Source organism: Saimiri boliviensis, chromosome 3 (assembly GCF_048565385.1).
Source record: "Saimiri boliviensis isolate mSaiBol1 chromosome 3, mSaiBol1.pri, whole genome shotgun sequence".
Classification (NCBI taxonomy): Eukaryota; Metazoa; Chordata; class Mammalia; order Primates; family Cebidae; genus Saimiri; species Saimiri boliviensis.
The window spans coordinates 80,543,198-80,559,765 of record NC_133451.1 but is presented as its reverse complement, the minus strand read 5'-3'; the positions used below and the strand labels follow the sequence as shown (position 1 = coordinate 80,559,765).

The 16,568-nt window shown below is 40.0% G+C and overlaps 1 protein-coding gene across 1 annotated transcript in view; it reads left to right on the top strand.

The window, feature by feature from the left end:
- Window positions 1–340: 340 nt before the first annotated feature.
- The window catches only part of HSD17B11 (hydroxysteroid 17-beta dehydrogenase 11), a 47,512-nt gene continuing 31,284 nt past the window's right edge, over window positions 341–16,568 (top strand). Inside the window, exons 1-4 of the mRNA XM_039468266.2 lie at window positions 341–1,039; window positions 9,623–9,730; window positions 14,248–14,379; window positions 16,456–16,562. Coding sequence (XP_039324200.1) covers window positions 830–1,039; window positions 9,623–9,730; window positions 14,248–14,379; window positions 16,456–16,562 — 557 coding nt within the window. The 5' untranslated portion in view covers window positions 341–829. The remainder of the gene's footprint in view (window positions 1,040–9,622; window positions 9,731–14,247; window positions 14,380–16,455; window positions 16,563–16,568) is intronic.

The following is a 16,568-nucleotide window of genomic DNA, read 5'->3' as shown; positions in this document are numbered from 1 at the left end:
GGCCTTTTCAGGATCCTTTAAGATAGGAATCCACATTTGCATCCGCTATCTAGTTTTTTGTTTTTAAAGGCAGAGTCTGGCTCTGTCGCCCAGGCTGGAGTGCAGTGGCGCGATCTCTGCTCACTGTAGCCTCGACCTCCCGAGCTCCAGCGGTTCTCCTGCCTCAGCCTCTCCAGTAGCTGGGATTACAGGCACGCGCCGCCCCGCCTGGCTAATTAAACAACAACAACAAATTCAGGAGACCGGGGTCTCCCTATGTTGTTCAGGCTGATCTCGAACTCCAGGGGTCAAGCGATCCTCCCGCCTCGGCTTCTCAAAGTGCCAGGATCACAGGCGAGAGCGGCCGCGCCCAGCGGCATCCCAAATCTAGCGATGAGCAACCTTCAGCTTTGACAGAAGCAGCTGGCCTGCGGACGTTGTCGGTTATCCTCGGAATTTATCCAATGTTAAGAACACAGGTGAGCAGCGAACCCTCCAAGGCCGGCTCACGACACCGGGAGAACGTAGGGAAAAGACCATCGCGCTCACACACCGCGCTGCAGCCGCGCGAAGCGGAGCTAGGAAGCTTTGCTCGGGTCTGGGCTTCGTCCCTCCCAGATCTCTGAGCCAGCAGGCGCTGCAGCCGCAGCCAATTGCAAAAGCCCAGCAAAGCCCAGCCCAGCGGAAGGAACGGTTTCGGAGTTGTTTCTCTTCATAGCGAAGCTCGCTCTTCCTTGCTCTCGTCCCTACTCTTTCTGATGTTAGATCCAGCGGCCCTCTAAAAGCAGGTTAGAGTGATTGGTAAAAACAAAACAACAAAACACAGCAGACGCTCGCAGCCACAAAAAGGATGAAATTCTTTCTGGACATCCTCCTGCTTCTCCCCTTACTGATCTTCTGCTCCCTAGAGTCCTTCGTGAAGCTTTTTCTTCCTAAGAGGAGAAAATCAGTCACCGGCGAAATCGTCCTGATTACAGGAGCTGGGCATGGAATTGGGAGACTGACTGCCTATGAATTTGCTAAACTTAAAAGCAAGCTGGTTCTCTGGGATATAAATAAGGTAACAGTGCTTACTATGTTTTACTTTCTGAAATCTTTAATCTGTGGACACGCCTGCATTTTCCTGGCAGCCACCCTTTACAGCATCTCTGTAAAGAAGGAAGAAAAAAAAAATTACTATTGCCATTTTGCAGATGGGAGGGCATGAATTAATATGTTGTATGATCACATGATAAACAGACCTAGAGGTTGTAAGAGTCCCAGTTACTGCCCATCACTAGTTTGACATTGTAAATTGATCCCCATTTTTGCCCTAAGGATAACTTATAATTTTCTCCTGAACCTGATTTCATTGATCCCTCCATTTTAAAAATAAGGAAAAAGAAATCGTTTTACCTAGTATATAAAGAGTAAGAAGCTTGTTAAGAGAAAGTCCTACTTGTTGTTAATGAGATAAGTGGTTTAAAAGATTATACCCAACAGAAAGCAATTCTACATGGTCATAGTTATTGCCAAGAATAATTTTTTTTTTTTTTTTTTTTTAGTCGGAGCCTCGCTCTGTTGCCAGGCTGGAATGCAGTGGCGCGATCTCAGCTCACTGCAACCTCCACCTCCCGGGTTCAAGCAATTCTCCTGCCTCAGCCTCTTGAGTAGCTGGGAGTACAGGTTCACGTCACCACGCCCGGCTAATTTTTGTATTTTTAGTAGAGACAGGGTGTCACCATATTGGCCAGGCTGGTCTTGAACTCCTGACCTCATGATCCACCTGCCTTGGCCTCCCAAAGTGCTGGGATTACAGATGTGAGCCACCGCGTCCAGCCGCCAAGAATAATTTTTAAAAGCATCTTTTCCGGGAGGCTGAGGTGGGAGGTTGCTTGAGCCTGGGAGGTAGAGGCTGCAGTGAGCTGTAAGCACCCCACTGCACTCCAACCTGGGTGACTGAGTGGAACCCTGTCTCAAATTTTTTTAAAAAGCATTTTTTTTTATCACCTTTGACCTGTGATACTGAAGTAGTTGCAGGGAAGCATCTTTTAGTAAAAACAATAAAAAAGAAAAAAACCTTTTAATGCAATGTTTTTTTTTACCGAGGACAAGTGTAGGTGTGGGCTTAGGGAAGAGAAGAGAACCGAGACCCTAACCTTTTATTTGACCTTTGGTAGATGAACAAAGGGATTTCTAGAAGATACCTGATGGCCTCAAACATTATCCATTATGCATTAGTTGACATGCAGTGCTGTAAACAATAATTCAAAGGCTATGAAGTTAAATGAGAGTTAACCCAGTGAGTGGCTGATTAAGACAGCAATCAACAAATGTTTGTGATCTACTGCTTTAGATATTAGGGACAGGGTGACAAACCGAAAATAAGGTTCCATGACCTCAGTCTAGTAGGGAAAATAGACATTGAGTAATTACCAGTGCAGGCCGGGCGCAGCGGCTCACACCTGTAATCCCAGCACTTTGGGAGGCTGAGGCAGGTGTATCACCTGAGGTCAGGAGTTCAAGACAAACCTGGCCAACATGGTGAAACCCTGTTTCTACTAAACATCCAAAAATTAGCCAAGCGTGGTGGTGTGCGCCTGTAATCCCAGCTACTCGAGAGGCTGAGGCAAGAGAATCACTTGAACCTGGAAGGTGGAGGTTGCAGTGAGCTGAGATCTCACCATTGCACTCCAGCTTGGGCAACAAGAGCAAAACTCCATCTCAAAAAATAAATAAATAAAATAAAATAAATAACAATTTTTTAAAAAGTAATTACAAATACAATGAATAATACAAACTAGGCCCTGCCTAGGCCAGCGTGGTCACAGTCTGGCATGGTGATATATTCAGAGCTCTCATTTTTTAATTGGGTAACTTGCTCAACTTTTGGATAAAATAATACTTACCTCAAAGGCTGGGACTATGATATGAGATAATGCACACAAAGCATTTAGCACAGTGGCTGGTATAAGGTAAACACACTGGAGTGTTAGTTCTTATTATTCCTTGACAAAGCGTGGTTTTAGCTAAAATTCAAATACATGTAAGAGTTAGTTAGGTTAATAACTTCCAATATCCAGTGCTGGTTTATAAAAAATTTTCTCTGATCTTGAGTGACATGCATTTATCCAACAAATATTTATTGAGCCCCTATTATCTGTTAGGCACTGTTCTAATGGAGAACTGAGGATTTGGCATAGAGGAAGACATGAGTCTCATTAGCTAGGGGCAGTATGCCACACTGTATCGCAAAATGTATAATTGTTAGGTGGTGTTAAGTATAAAGAAAAAAATACAAAGCAGAGCAGATAAAAGACTGTATATGGTAGGGAGGGTAGGAAGGGAGTGCTGATGTTATAGAGGAAGGCCTCACTGAGATGGAAATAATTGAGCCAAGATCAGAAGAAGCTGAGAACACAGTGAGTCCTGCAGGGAGGGACCAGCAAATGCAAAGCCTGGCACAGACTAAGGGAAGGGAGAGAAGTACAAGAAACGTCTTGATCTACTCTGTGCAACACGATGGTAGGTAGTAGCTCCTAGCCTCTTGCGGCTCTTGAGACTTTGAAAATGTGCCCAGTCTGAATTGTGATGTGTTGTGGGTGGGAATACACACTGGATTTTGAAGACTTAGTATGAAGAAAAGAATGTAGAATTTTGTGTTAATTTTTATGTAGATTACATGTTGAAATGATAATTAGTTAGATATATTAGGGTAAATAAAATATACTCCTAGATTGCGTTTTTTTACGTGACTACTGCACTTTGGCTTTTTGTTCTAGGGAGTCAATGAAGGGTTTTGAGGGTCATTCCTATTGAGCAGTATCCTCCAGCTGCTGGGCTTAGATGAGACCTAAGAGGAGAAAAAAATGGAAGGAACAAGTAAAGTAAGAGAGTTCTGTGATACTCCAGGCACAAGATGACAGGAGGGGGACTGTCGGACCAGGCTGGCAGCAGCAGAGACTGGGAGAAATGGTCAGAAAAATTGAGGAGAATGTAGTGAGTTTTTATTAGGTTAAATTACCTTAATTTACATAATTCATCTTTTATTTTGAGATTATATCCTTCCTACTTTTTTGTGGGTAAAAAATATATTTGTTAATGAAATTACAATGATAACATATGAGAGTCATTTTGCTAGTTTTGAGCGCCCTTATTTGGCCAAAAGTTTGGCAATCCTAGTCTGGTATGCACACCCCACTCTATTTTTCTTGCCATTTTATAGATTTGAAATTATAGAAGTCTGAGAACCACTAAACCTGATTGGGGAAGGATAGGGTGCGGGTTTGGAGCAGTTCAGGTAGCAGAAAATGGAGACATGAAGCTCTTGGGCTTGTGAATACTTGGAGAATGAGGAAGAAAAGTGGTATTGGATTGTTATTGGATCTAGTTGGAAGGGCAGGGAGGGGCCAAAGGGAAGGCCCTTTCACCTAGAGTACAAAGACAATCTCTTAGATTAATCCATGTAGTGGATTTTCATGTCTCCATTATTAAGCACAATTATAGGCATACCCATTTTTAGACTGCATTCTAGCCCGGGCAACAAAGCAACACTCTGTTCTCTCTCCCTCTTCCTCTTCCTCTTTCTTCCTCTCCTTCATTCTTTTTCTTTCTTTCTTTTTTTTTTTTTCTGTTTCTTTCTTTTTTAAAAAAAAAACAGAAAAAAAAAAAAAGAAAGGTGAACCTTTGTTAAGTGAGAGAGCACTTGAAATTCAGATTTCTGAATGCACAGAGATGAAAACTGAAAGTCACTTCAAGGGCAGAATCTCTGTTAACGCCAATTAGAGCCTCTCCAGAAAACTAAAACATTTGAGGAAATATTTCACCACTGCTGAGTCTAGGCACAAAATCTTTCTCATTCAGATTCTCTTAGTAATGAATCTCAAATAAGTTTTGTTTAATTTCTACTACAATAATAATTATGGGTAGAAAGTCTAGGCCCTGGACAAAAATAATAATACATCTTCTAACTCTGTTGATTGAAAATAAAAATTAAAACACAGAGCTGCTTTTCACAAATGTGGCTCTACCATTGATTAACCATGTGTTCTTGGGCATGATTTTTGTTCTTGTTGAGGATCAATTACATCATCAGTAAAAACTGATTCTAAAGGAACTTGTTTGAAAATCACTTCGGTGATATCATTTTTAAAATGCCTATTAAGTGCCCAATATAGTGTCAAATAGGAAGTTCTTGGCGAATGTTATTTGTTTATTTGTATATGTGTTTTATATATGCATATAACCTAGACAATCTGGGCCAAAGTAGAATATTCATTATCTTAGCTCCACAAAATTGTTTGAAAATAGTTGTACAATCATAAACCAGGCATCTAAAGTCATTTGGGGAAAATGGGCGCATAGATAGTTCTTGTACAATATATCAAGTCACTCTGTCTCAGCTTTCTGATTTGCATTTGGTTTCTCTTTCAATGATTGGAGTTCTGGAACGAGCCTCAGGCCAGTACTCCTCACACTTTAACATGCATGTGGTTCACAAAAAAAAAAAAAAAAAAAATCCATGTAGTGAGGATAGCAATGTCCACATGTACCAAACGCCAAACGTTAATGTAGGGAGGAATTAATGGTGGGGTCAGCTTTGTTGTTTCACTGAGACTGATACCAGGAATTATTCATTCTGCTTTATGATCATCTATCACCTCTTGGCTATTCTCATTGCCATGTCTGGTTAGAATGGTTTGTAGCCAGGCATGGTGGCATGCTCCTGTAGCCCTAGCTACTCAGAAGGCTGAAGCAGCAGGATTGCTTGAGCCCAGGTGTTCTGGAATGTGGTGTGCTCTGCATGTCCGTGTAAGTTCAGAATCAAGATGGTAACCTCCTGGCAGTGAGCGTGAAGGAGACCAAGCTCGCTAAGGAGGGGTGAACCAGCCCAGGTTGGAAACGGAGCAGGTCAGAGCTCCAGTGCTGTTCGTAGTGGGATCACACCTGTGGATAGCCACTGCACTCAACCTGAGCAACAGCGAGACCATTTCTCCTAAAAAAAAGTTAAATTAGGAAAATATTAGTTTGGAAAGCAAAATTTACAGTAAGTGATGAGCATATAGCATATGCTCAAAGACTATTTATTGAATGAAAAAACTGAATTAATGAATAACTGAAAAAATAATGGGAGGAATTTAAAAATTTTCCATTTTTAGTAATCAAGGTAATAGGTGTAAAGGTCTTTGTTGTAACAGTAGACAAACATATTTGAAAAAATTTACCAAGAAAAATCTTGAAAAATTATGAGCAATTGTACTGTGCTGCAAAACATTTTAAAGGAAGAATTCATTTTATTCCTGAAGATCTGCTTATTTTGTATTTCTTACCAAATATCTCTCTGGATAGATAGGTATTTATACAGATAGATATTTGGTAAGAAATAAAACATATTCTTACCAAATGCTTTTTGTAAAGAGCACTGTCTGGAATTTTTTTCTGGAGGAATTTAGAACTTAAATTTGTTGTACTGGCCGGGTGCGGTGGCTCATGCCTGCAATCCCAGCACTTTGGGAGGCTAAGGTGGGTGGATCACTTAAGGTCAAGAGTTCAAGACCAGCCTGGACAACATGGTGAAACCCTATTTCAACTAAAAATAAAAAAATTAACTGGGTGTGGTGGCACATGCCTGTAATTCCAGCCACTAGGGAGGCTGAAGCAAGAGAATCGCTTGACCCCGGGAGGCAGAAGCTGCAGTGAGCCGAGACTGCACCACTGCACTCTAGCCTGGGTGACAGAGCGAGAGTCCATCTCAGAAAAAAAAAAAAAAAATTGCACAATTCAGAAAGTGTGGAGAGCAGACCAACCTAAACGAGGACCAAGGAAATAGGGCAAAAGTGAAACAGCAGATGTGAAAGAAGGGTATCTTTGCCTCCACATATTCAGTTGCTTGGTGGCTACAGAAAGCCAATCAGTAATAAGCAAATCTCTGAAAACAGAATAAGTGGGAAATAAATTTTTATTATAAAATTTGTTCATGTAAGGAAATATATTTGTTCCAAAAAGAAGAAAACCCAGTCAATACAATATTCTTTTTAAAAACGTTTTAAAATATGGTACTATAGATGACAAAACACACCATTTAAACCATTTCTGAGTGTACAGTTTAGTGGCGTTAAGTACATTTACTTTATTATGCAGTGATCTCTTCTGTTCCTCTCCAGACATTTTTAATCTTCCCAAGCTGAAACTCTGTACCCATCAAAACAATATATCTCAGGCTTGTAATCCCAGCACTTTGGGAGGCTGAGGTGGGCAGATCACAAGGTCAGGAATTCGAGACCAGCCTGACCAACATGGTGAAACCCTAAAATCTAAACCCTTAGTCTCTACTAAAAATACAAAAATTAGATGGGCATGTGGCGTGTGCCTTTAATCCTATCTACTCTGGAGGCTGAGGCAGGAAAATCGCATGAACCCGGGAGGCAGAGGTTGTGGTGAGCTGAGATTGTGCTACTGCACTCCAGCCTGAGTGACAGAGCCAGACTCCCTCTCAAAACAACAACAACAACAACAACAAAAACACCACAATGTATCTCTCATCTCCCTAGGACCTGGCAACAATTATTCTATTTTATGTCTCTCTGAATGTGATACTCTGGGTACTTCATATAAGTACATACGCTCATATGGTATTTGTTTTTTGTGTGTGTCTAGCTTATTTCATTTGGCATAATGTTCTCAAGGTTGTACACGTAGCATGTGTCAGAAATTTATTCTTTTTTAAGGCTGAATAATAGTCCATTGTATGTATATACAACATTAATAAAATATGCTTGTAAAAGGAAATGCCAAAAGCTGCTGGTTACATATAGGAGGGCAAAATAAAGTTTACCTGAGATGTTGATGTCCCTTGAGGAGTAAGAGTTCCTCATGAGGGTATACTACAGTTTGTGAGGGAGATTCGTAAGAGAAAAAGAACTTGTTTTCTTTATTGTGATAACAGGCTCACTACACAAACTACTAATTCTTCCCACAGCTGTCCAGATTTGAACTTTCTGTATCAGTAGTTGTTGTTTACAAATTTGTACACTGATTCACCATCCTCTCTGTGGGTAAATGTGTGAGTCCTCCTGGGGTCTACCCATTTGCGCATTAGCTGACAATTACTAGGTTGATGCACAAGTAATTGCAGTTTTCATCATTAAAATAACGGCAAAAACAGCAATTACTTTTACACCAACCTAATACTTGGCCTGCAGAGTGCACAGACTAGATCATAATCTAAGATCTCTTTTGAGACATTCCCTTAAAAGTAAAAAAAAAAAAAAAAAAAAAAAAAAAAAAAAAAAAAAAAGGTAAAAATTGGCCAAAAGCAAACAAACAAAGATAACCAAAAAAGCCCCAATGGTGTGATCCTGAATTTAAGTTGACTCAAAATCAGTGCCCCAAATTGGACTCATCACCCCTTTCCTCAAATCTGCCATCTCCCTGTCATCTCTGCCTGACATGTGGCAGCGTGATCTCGCCAGCTACCAAAAGCAGAAAGCAAAGATGTCAGATGTGGCTCCTCCCCACCCTTCCTCATCTACTCACCAAGTCTTACTGATTTTACCTCCTAAACATATATTTTAAAGAATATCCTTTCCTCTACATTTTTTCTACTAGTGCCACAACTCAAGCTTGTGTCATCTATTGCCTGAATTACTGTAACTGCCTCTCAAATTTTTTTAACTCCAGTGTTGACCCCTAAAATTCACCCTCTGTACATCAGCCAGAATAATCAATACGACACATAAACCTGACTCTGTAATTTAATCAGTGGCTCCCCATTCACTTTTTGATAAAACTTAATATGACATGTGGGACCTTAATCTGAACATCTTCTGGCCTTGAACTTAATGATCCATCCAACAACACTGATCCTACTAGTGGTTTCCACAAGACCAGTCTCCTGTCTGTCTTTGCACACACCCTGCCTGACATGTCCTTTTACCCTGGGAAAGCAGGTGAAAGGGCATACCAAGCCGCTGCTAGAATTATATTGTGTGCCCCTCTGCGTTCCCATAACTCCCTGTGTAGAACTCTGCTGTGATACTCATCACAATGTATTAGGTTGAAACTGACAATATTCAATCCTTTATCATGAAAACAATAAGAGTATTATGTGGTCCTACTTAACTATGATATTTATGTTTCTTTCTACTACACAGAGCACTCCTTGGGGTCGGGACTCTATCTCATTCATATTTGTGTCAAGGTTCTTCTGAGCTCAGTGAATATGACTTTCACATTAAAATGCTGAAAGAATGAATGGTTTAATGAACTGTAGTTAACTCATTATTTCTTTTTGCAGCCAGTAAACTGACCTTCATGAATAGTTCTTAATGACATGGAAAAAAGTTTAATGTTATATGTTTTAAAGTCTGATATGTAATACACAGAGATACTGACATTCACAAAGTATTTAAAGTTCGTAAATGTAAAACTACTATTTTAAGATTTGTACCTTCTTTTAAGAAGCCTGCTTTAAACTCAGTTCCAAATAAAAGAAGCTAGTCAAAACACTAAAAGTAAAATGTGCTTATATACCTGCCAAAAATGGGTTGTTAAATTCTTGCCCAATTCAGATGGAATCTCACTACTTTTAAAAATATATATTATAGCTGTCGATATAATATGCTCATATCAGTTACTAACTTGCCCTCTTTGTTTCTTTTTCTAGCACGGACTGGAGGAAACAGCTGCCAAATGCAGGGGACTGGGTGCCAAGGTTCATACCTTTATGGTAGACTGCAGCAACCGAGAAGACATTTACAACTCTGCAAAGAAGGTGAAATTTTGTGTTTAGTTAGAATCATACCATGTTAGAGTTAAGAGATGTTTTGGAGATGACCCAGTCTGTACATGACGTAGATGAAGTAAATGAGAAATGTTGTTATTTGTCCAAGGTTATAGAACTAGCTCATAGCAAAACCAAAACTAGAACCGAAAACTGAAGCTCTCAAATATTACCATGTTCTGGAATTTTCCAGGGAGTTGTTTATATATACATATATATATATATACTATGGGGTTCCACTCCCAGAGGTTTCCCTTCAGTAGGTTGAGGTCAGGGCCTCAAATGAACCCTATGCACCCTGCATCCCACACACCCTCACCTCACCCATGATTATCATACAGTAAGTATCCCTGGGTGACAACTGCAGAATCACTGACAGGGTCTTCTGAAGCCCATTCATAGAATTGGGTTAGAAAGTTACAATAAAGCTATTCTTTATCAGGTTTTTATTGTAGATAGAGATATTTCTTTTCTTTTCTATTCTTTTTCTTTCTTTCTTTCTTTCTTTTTTTTTTTTTCTGAGACAGGGGTCTCACTCTGTCACCCAGGTTGGAGTACAATGGCATGAGTTTGGTTCATTGCAACCTCCACCTCCCAAAATCAAGCAATCCTTCCACCTCAGCCTCCCAGGTAACTGGGACCACAAGTGTGTGCCACCATGCCCAGCTAATTTTTTGCATTTTTGGTAGAAAATGGGGTTTCACTGTGTTGCCCAGGCTGATCTTGCACTCCTAAGCTTAGGTGACCCACCCACCTCAGCCTCCCAAGTGTTGGGATTACAGGAGTGAGTCACAGTCCCAGCAGATTTTCTACAAAGCATTATTTGCCTTTTCTAGATACAATTGAGATGCGCTGTATATAATGAGGTTTCACTCTGAATGCATTTTCACTTGTACCTGTTAACGAAATACTTCAATGGTAGGAAAGTCATCAGAATTACCTGTGCAGATTCTTTAAAATACATTCCTGGACTTGACCTCTGGGTATTCCGATTCAGTGCAGTATAAAGATTCCTATTCAGCCAGAAACCTCTTTGTTTATGGAATTTTAGATTTGAGGTTTTTTTTTTTTTTTTTTTTTTTTTTTCTATTTTTTGAGATGGAGTCTTACTCTGTCACCCCGGCCCGGAGTGCAATGGCAAGATTTCAGCTCACCGCAACCTCCACCTCCCGGATTGACAAGCAATTCTCCTGCCTCAGCCTCTCGAGTAGCTGGGATTACAAGGACGTGCCATTATGCCCGGCTAATTTTTGTGATTTTGTAGAAATGGGGTTTCACCATGTTGGCCAGGCTGGTCTCGAACTCCTGACCTTAGGTGATCAGCCCACTTTGGCCTCCCAAAGTGTTGGGTTTACAGATGTGAGCCACCATGCTCGGCCTGAGTTCATCTTTAACTTTTATTTTTAAATCTGTATCGTTTACTTCTAACTGATACCTTTGCATTATTGGTGAGGTTTGAGCTATGTTAAAAGAATAAGTAGATGGGCGCGGTGGCTCACACCTGTAATCCCAGCACTTTGGGAGGCAGAGGCAGGTGGATCATGACAAAGAGATCGAGACCATCCTGGCCAACATAGTGAAACCCCATGTCCACTAAAATACAAAAATTAGCTGGGCGTGGTGGTGCGTGCGTGTAGTCCCAGTTACTCGGGAGGCTGAGGCAGGAGAATTTTTTGAACCCGGGAGGCAGAGGTTGCAGTGAGCTGAGAATGCACAACTGCCTGGCACCTGGCAACAGAGTGACACTCTGTCTCAAAAAAAAAAAAAAAAAAAAAAAAAGAATAAGTAGAAATGGCCAGGCCAGGGGTGGAAAATACCTTTCCTGGGAGGGAGTACAGTAACAGCAAGACCTACAGGCAAAAAAACTGCATTATCAATAACTATTTTACTTAAATTAACAATGATCATCCTTCATAGAAACGAGCATATTGAATAGTGTTTAAGACCGTGAATTCTGGAGCTAGCCTCCCAGGTTTAAAATCTGCTTTTCTAATTAATACTAGCTATATAACCTTGGGCAAGTTCCTTAACCTTTCTAAGTTTACTCAACTATGAAATGGAGATCACAGTGGTACCTACCTCATAGGGTTACAAATGAGGATTAAATGAATTAATGATGTAAACTACTTAGAACAGTACTTGCCCACAGTAGTCACTTTGTAATATTAGTTATTAGTACTATAATGGAACTACCAATATTTTCTATATAATTTTGTCATTAGTCATTGTTAGGGGCAATCTACTAGCCCAACTTTCTTAGTTACCTAAAAAAAACCATTAGTTGACAGACTCATCTGGAAATAGGCTGTTGTGAAAAAGGTAATTTTATTATTTAACCTATTTTATATATTTTAACTACAGTGCTTTTATTGAAATCATTCTAAGGTTATATACCTAAACAGAGTATATACAAGGCCATGTGATTATCAGATATTTTGAAGTACCTATTTTGATGTAGCCATTTTAGTATCAGGACTTTTTTCTTTTTTCTTTCTTTTTTTTTCTTTTTTTTGAGATGGAATCTTGCTCTGTTGCCCAGGCTGGAATACAGTGGCATGATCTTGGCTCACTGCAACCTCCACCTCCCAGGTTCGAGCAATCCTACCAGTTCAGCCTTCCAGGTAGCTGGGATTACAGGTGCCCACCATCACACCCACCTAATTTTTGTGTTTTCAGTAGAGATGCTGTTTCACCATGTTGATCAGGCTGGTCTTGAACCCCTGGCTTCAACCTGCCTCAGCCTCCCAGAGTGCTGAAAATATAGATGTAAGCCACCATGCCTGGCCTGCAAATAGTCTGCACAGTCCGTGGATCCCTTCTATTGCTCTTAGCAGCTAGCCTTGTTCTATTGTTTATATTTCCTCAACTGAAATCATTTCACATATGATAGGTGCAGCAACCTTTGAAATCTGGCCGTAAGGGTTTACATAAGCCCTTCCACATAACCATTTTAATTTCTCAAATGTTCTTCCTTCTGAATCAATAACAAAATAGAATTTTCAAGAGAAAACACACAAACCATGCATGTATATTAGAAAAACACACATATGTATTTTTATATTATTTACCTCATATTTATATTTCTGTATTTTGGGGTTTTTTGGTGTTTTTTGTTTGTTTGTTTGTTTTTTTAACCTCTGTCACCCAGGCTGAAGTGCAGTGACATGACTTCAGCTCACTGCAACCTCCACCCCTAGGCTGGTCTCAAACTCCTGACCTCAAGTGATCTGCCTGACTTGGCCTCCCAAAGAGCTGGAATTAAAGGCATGAGCCTCTAACCACGCTCAGCTTATATTTTTATATTAAGTACCTTCATAGACACCTGAGCAGATCAAGAAGAGAATCTTAAAACATGTTACTTGGGCTGGGGGTGGTGGCTCACGCTTGTAATCCCAGCACTTTGGGAGGCCGAGGCAGGTGGATCACAAGGTCAGGAGATCGAGACCATCTTGGCTAACATGGTGAAACCCCATCTCTACTAAAAATAGAAAAAATTAGCCGGGTGTGGTGGCACATGCCTGTAATCCCAGCTACTTGAGAGGCTGATGCAGGAGAATTGCTTGAACCCAGGAGATGGAAGTTGCAGTGAGCCAAGATTGCACCACTGCACTCCAGCCTTGGTGACAGAGCAAGACTCAGTCTCAAAACAAAAACTAACAAAAAAATGTTACTTTTAGACAAGTATAAATGGTTTTGAAATACTGATAATGATAGTGATAGCAGTTTACTCTGTGTACCAGATACAGTGTTAGTGCCTTTACAGGCATGATTTCATTTGTTTCCATAACAGCTCACAAGGAACTTGTATTATTATCTCTATTTTGCAGAGGAAGAACTGAAGTTTTAAGAGGTTAGGTAACTTGGTCAAGGTTCAACAGATAATGAGTGGCAGAGCCAAAACTCGACTCGAGATCCAAGGAAATGACTCTTCACCCTTAAACCTACTGCCACGTAATGGAGAGTGATTGAACAATAGACCAGAGAGACCACAAAAATCAATAGAAATAGAAAATGTGGCCAGCTTAATAATGTAATCAATTTCCCATAAGTCTCCATAGTAGTCCCTGATTTTGCCACATCAGTTTAACTTTTTTTGCTTACCTTTTGAGGTAACGTTTTAAAAAAATGCTACTTAGCCAAATGCCTCTTAAGCTGGAGTCAATAGAACAAAGTCAAGAGACTAAATTGCAAAAGAAAATTTCCACCTGATACACTTGCAAATAGATCTATTTTGGACATAAGTGCCTAAAATCAAAAGGATTTTTTCCCCTGTTGACACTTGGATTACAAAATCACTTTTTTCCATATCTAGCAGAAAAACACATACTCCTGAGGCAGGAGAATCACTTGAACCCGGGAGGTAGAGGTTGCAGTGAGCCAAGATTTTGCCACTGCACTGCAGCCTAGGTAGCAGATCAAGAATCTGCCTAAAAAAAAAATAGCCATTGTGTATAAACTTACCCTCACACCTCTTAATGAATATATTTTTCTTATTTTGTTTTTTGAAGGTGAAAGCAGAAGTTGGAGATGTTAGTATTTTAGTAAATAATGCTGGTGTAGTCTACACATCAGATTTGTTTGCTACACAAGATCCTCAGATTGAAAAGACTTTTGAAGTTAATGTACTTGCACATTTCTGGGTGAGTATGATTTCTTTTACAAAAATATTACTTTTGAAAATCCCAAAGATTAAAGTGGGGCTTTCAGCAGACGTAAGTAAGTATTAAATCAATGCTAAAGTTTTCTTCAAGCACCGGGGATAACATTATACAAAGAGACCATTTTTTATGCTATGATCAAATTCTGTCATTCTTCCTCACTGACAATATTAATAACAACAATAATAAATTAATAATAAATGCCAGGTTTTGTATATGTTTTAATTCTAAGCTTGGTTCTCACATCTCTATGTGATCCTTTTTAGAGGCAAAGAAAGGAGTTGGGGACTACCTAAGTCATCATCTGTGATTTTATAAAGATGAATCTAGTTTGCTTTCAGATTCCCTTTTTTGTTTCAGACAGGGTCTCACTCTGTTGCTCAGGGTGGAGTGCAGTGGTGTGATCTTGTCTCACTGCAGCCTCAACTTCCCAAGCTCAAGAGATCCTCCCACTCCAGCCCCCACAAGTAGCTGGGGCTACAGATGCTACCATGCCAGGCTAATTTTTGTATTTTTAGTAGAGACAGGATTTCACCATGTTGCCCAGGGTTGGTCTTGACTGGCTCAAGTGATTCACCTGCCTCAGCCTCCCAAAGTGCTGGGATTACAGACATGAGCCACTGCTCTGACTTTCAAATTCGTACGAGGCTCAGGCCTCATGTTATTTCCTGGCCCTAAAATTGCAAACCTATTGTAAACCTCACCTTTGAAAGTCTTATATTATATGTATGTACATACGCTATGTGTATTTCTGAAGTCTCCGAATATTGCCCAAATAACCAGTTCTTAAAAAGGTCCCTCAAAGTTTTCTTGGATGTGAGTTTGGGATGACCAATCTCAAAAGTATATTGGGGTTGATAAAAATGCAGTATTATTTTATGTTAATATTGCCAAGTTACTGACATATATCTTATGTTTTTATGTTTGCTCAAATATAGGTTACTCTCTCTTTTCGTTGTTGTTGTTTGGATACAGGGTCTCTTTGTGTTGCCCAGGCTGGAGTGCAGGGATGTGATTTTGGCTCACTGCAGCCTCAACTTCTGGGCTCAAGTGATCTTCCCACCTCTGCCTCCCTAGTAGCTGGGACTACAGAAGTACACCACCATGCCCAGCAAGTTTTTGTATTTTTGTGGAGATGAGTTTTTTCCATGTTGCGCAGGCTGATCTCGAATTCTTGGGCTCAAGTGATCCTCCTGCCTCAGCCTCCCAAAGTGCTGGGATTACAGGTGTGAGCCATTGCACCTAGCTGGGTATTATCTTATTTGTTTTTTCATCCCTAGCACATAGTAGGTGCACAATAAGTACTTATTGCATGAATTATTTCATGATCAATAGAAAACTGCTATTCATATCTGTATTTTGATAATATAACCAAACTTTTTAAAAAACAATTTCACATTAAATGTAAATTCTTTTGATAACTCTAGATTATTATTCCTATTCAATATATAATATAATGGAAGACATCAGTAACAAGACGGGGAGGGCTAGAGAACATAAAATGTAGCAATTTTTTTTTTTTTTTTTTTTGAGACAGAGTCTCTCTCTGTCACCCAGGCTGGAGTGCAGTGGCATAATCTCAGCTCACTGCAACCACCGTCTTCCAGGTTCAAACAATTCTTATGCCTCAGCTTCCCAAGTAGCCGGGATTACAGTTGCATGCCATCATGGCCAGCTAATTTTTGTATTTTTAGTAGAGACGGGGTTTCACTATGTTGGCCAAGCTGGTCTCAAACTCCTGACCTTACGTGATCTGCCTGACTTGGCCTCCCAAAGTGCTGGGATTACAAGCGTAAGCCACCAAGCCTGGCTGAATTTAGCAATTTAAATGAGATGGATTCTCAAACTTTCAGTAGCCATTGTTTTGCTTAGGTTTTCTAATGTGGGCATCATATCCCGTCACCTTATTGTTGCTGCATTTGTGAGTTACTTTATATTTTTTTCATTTATGCCAGGATCAATGTTAAAAAATATATACTTTTGTTTAAAAATATTCCCAATGGGTCTGTGAGTCTGAAATATAGTATTTTTTTCTCTTTTAATAAAAACTATTTCTAGACTACAAAGGCATTTCTTCCAGCCATGATGAAGAATAATCACGGCCATATTGTCACTGTGGCTTCAGCAGCCGGACACACCGTGGTTCCCTTCTTACTGGCTTACTGGTATGT